This window comes from Alligator sinensis, unplaced genomic scaffold (assembly GCF_000455745.1).
Source record: "Alligator sinensis unplaced genomic scaffold, ASM45574v1 scaffold128_1, whole genome shotgun sequence".
NCBI classification, from domain to species: domain Eukaryota; kingdom Metazoa; phylum Chordata; order Crocodylia; family Alligatoridae; genus Alligator; species Alligator sinensis.
Genome location: NW_005842968.1, coordinates 131,046 through 134,174, shown reverse-complemented (window position 1 = coordinate 134,174; position 3,129 = coordinate 131,046). Strand labels below are relative to the sequence as shown.

The 3,129-nt window shown below is 60.3% G+C and overlaps 1 protein-coding gene across 1 annotated transcript in view; it reads left to right on the top strand.

Moving 5' to 3' along the window:
• Window positions 1–56: 56 nt before the first annotated feature.
• The window catches only part of SLC7A8 (solute carrier family 7 member 8), a 13,176-nt gene continuing 10,103 nt past the window's right edge, over window positions 57–3,129 (top strand). The window contains exons 1-2 of the mRNA XM_014526182.2: window positions 57–1,124; window positions 2,773–2,977. Coding sequence (XP_014381668.1) covers window positions 998–1,124; window positions 2,773–2,977 — 332 coding nt within the window. The 5' untranslated portion in view covers window positions 57–997. The remainder of the gene's footprint in view (window positions 1,125–2,772; window positions 2,978–3,129) is intronic.

Here is a 3,129-nt window from a genome sequence, read left to right as displayed (position 1 = left end):
CTTCTTGTTTTCTTCACAGTGTTCCTGGCTGTGGGCTGGGTAGGGGAGGAGTCTGCCAGCTCCTCACGGGAGGGAGCCGGTGTGTTAAGTGGGAGCCAGGGAGTGAGAAAGAGGGCCACAGAGGAAGAGAAGGTACCCACGCCTGCGTGCCTGTCCGTAGGCAGGCTTGGGCACAGACTTGTGGGTGGGCTGCTGGCCTGGCTGCCAGTAGGAGCGAGCAGAGGGAGCCAGAAGGAGGGAGCAAGAAAACCACGGAGGGGAGAGAGAGCACTCAGCCGGAACAGAGGAAGGAGAAAATCCACGAGGGACAAGTGCAAGGCATCTGATCCAAGGATACCCCTTGAAAGGAAGGAGAGTGACAATCCTAAGTGGAGGGAGAGCAAGAAAACTCTGAGGGGGAAAGTAGGAGCAAAGCGGGGGGGAGGGGGGGGGGGCGGAGAAAATACCCCCGGGAAAAGAAAATACTCTGCTGGAAGAAGGGAACAAGAAAATCCCACAGGGAGGAGTGTGGGGCAGGGGACTGCCTGAGGAGCACAGAGCCAGAGAGCACAGCAAGGGAAGGAAAGGAGGAAACGGAGCGAGATTAAACCGGTCTGGAGTTTCGACGCAGTTCCCTCTCCCCTCCTCCGCTGGGGGCAACTTCACAGAAGAGGGGAACGAGTAAACAAGTTGGAGGGACGAGTGTACAGATTGGAGACCAGGAAGGGAGAAGGGGCTGATTCCGAACCAGCCGGCTCAGCACCAGGGCACCAGGGGATTAGACCAGAGCACCTAGGACTCGGGCTGGCTGGAAGGATTGGTCCACGGGTGCAAGCCAGCCTGAACCGGACTGATTCTATTGACCCAGTGCTAAGACCCGAGAGGCAGAGCCCTGCCAGGGTCTGAGGCCCAGAGCCCAGAAGCTGCCCCCCAGTCCAGAACCAACGAGCCGAAGCAGCCCCAGTGTCCCAGAAGCCTCAGCACTGCTCAGCCCCAGTGTGGTCCAGGTCCACCCACCATGGAGGATGGGGCACGGCGCCGAAGCGGTTCCGAGAAGGGCCCAGATGGGCCAGAGGAGCCTGCAGGGGATGCTGTAGCCCTCAAGAAGGAGATTGGTCTGGTCAGCGCCTGTGGCATCATTGTGGGTGAGTTGGGAGCCATGGGGACCCCACAAAAGGGTCCCTCGGTCCGCCTGCCCGGCTAGACCTCCCCCCTTTTCCCCACTTTTTCTCTCCTTTCCTCCTATCCCTCCATCTTTTTCCTCCATCTCTCTCTTCTCCCCCTCCCTCGTTCCCTCTCTTTGCCTGCCTCTATAAATAGCCCCGAGCTGTCACCTTGGTTTCCCCGATCCGATTAGAGCTGGATCCCCCCTCCCCTGCTTGCCACTGCTCCACGCGGTCCCAGTGCCGCCATGCCCCTCACCCCAACCAGTATGAACAGCCCCAGTGCAGCCCACCCCAGAGCCAGCCGCACTGGAGACCTCCCTGGCTTTGTAGAAGTAACTCTGTGCCATGTGCTCTACCCCAGAGCCAGCTGTATCTTGGTCCCCCCTGCTCTTATCCCGGTACAACCAGCCACACAGTGTCCCACCCCAGAGTTGGTTGCATCTCAGTGCCAGGTATAGGTTCCTCCTTTGCATTCCACCCCAGAGCCAGCTGCATCTCGGCCCTGGACAAAGGGCCTCTGTCTAACCAACCCCACAAAGCATCCCACCCTGGAGTTGGCTGCATCTCGGTGCAGGGTCAAGGACCCTGCTATAACCAGCTCTTTCCCCCTGACCTGCACCCCAGAGTCAGCCACATCTCAGCCCTGGGGCAAGGGGTCCCTGTCCAAACAGCCAGGCAGGCTGAGATGGAGTGTCTGGGTTTTCCGCTCGGATGCAAGCAGAGCCCTGGAGCGTGAATGAACCTCGGCTCCCTTAATCCGGCTCCAGATGGCCCCGCTCAGCAGGTGCCAGGGAACGCCAGGGGGTGGGGGGGCCAGGGGGCACCAAGAGCTAGGCAGAGCCCCCTGCTCCCTCCCTTGGTGCCATGCAGTGCCCTATCCCCCAATCCTGTTGGTGCCCCTCACTCCTGGCCCATCCCCCCATACCCTACCAGTCCCCCTCACTCCTGACCTGCAGTCTCCTGCCCCTCCACCCCTATGCCTTTTGCCCCAGAGGTCGGAGTCCCTCTCCAGAGCCCTGTTTATTAGGAAGACGTGGTAACCCTGATAAGATGGCAGGGAAAGGGCCCTCTGCCAAGCTCCCTTGCCCTGGGATGCCCCCTCTAGGGGGTGCCAGGCCCCTCACCAACTCCCCTTATGGGTGGAGGAGGGTATGAGGCCAAGTCTATCTATGCCTCACGTGTAGGGGGGCAGACATCAGAACTGACGTACATCCCCTTCTCTCCTGGTTCTGATGCTTCTTGGGTTGCCGTGGTGACGGCTAAGGGGCTGGTTGCTAACAAAGGGGCTGGTTCCCTTTCTAGTACTTCCCCTAGCACAGGGACCCCTCATCCCTGCCCCTCCACCCACACAGGCCTCCCCAGCTCCCAGTCACTCTCCACACCCTCTGCCTTGGCTCCTACCAGCTGCTGCAGCATTTTAAATTGCTAATGAAACCCCAGAGCCAAGTCACCCTCCAAGAAAAGCCAGAGAGCAAGAGGATGGAAGGAGGGCACGTGAGGTCACAGCCAACCAGACATCATTAAGTTCCAGAGTTATCACCATCCTGAGATGCATGGAGCAGATGACAGCCCACCCCCCCAATCTACGCTACCCCTCATCCCCATCTCTCCCCTTGCCCCTCCACAGGTAACATCATTGGCTCAGGGATCTTCGTCTCGCCCAAGGGCGTGCTGGAGAATGCTGGCTCCGTGGGGCTGGCCCTGGTGGTCTGGATTGTCACGGGGCTTATCACCGCGGTAGGGGCGCTATGCTATGCCGAGCTGGGTGTCACCATCCCCAAGTCTGGCGGTGACTACTCCTATGTCAAGGACATCTTTGGAGGCCTGGCTGGGTGAGTGGGGGGGGAGGGGGAATGCCCCCATCACCCCCAACCCCTCCCTGTGCCTGTGGGTGGAATCAGGGGGTCTGTGTTGGGGGGAAACTACACCCCTGACTCCCCAGGCCCTCCCCACCTCCTATGGGAGCATTTGAGGGGCGGGCGGG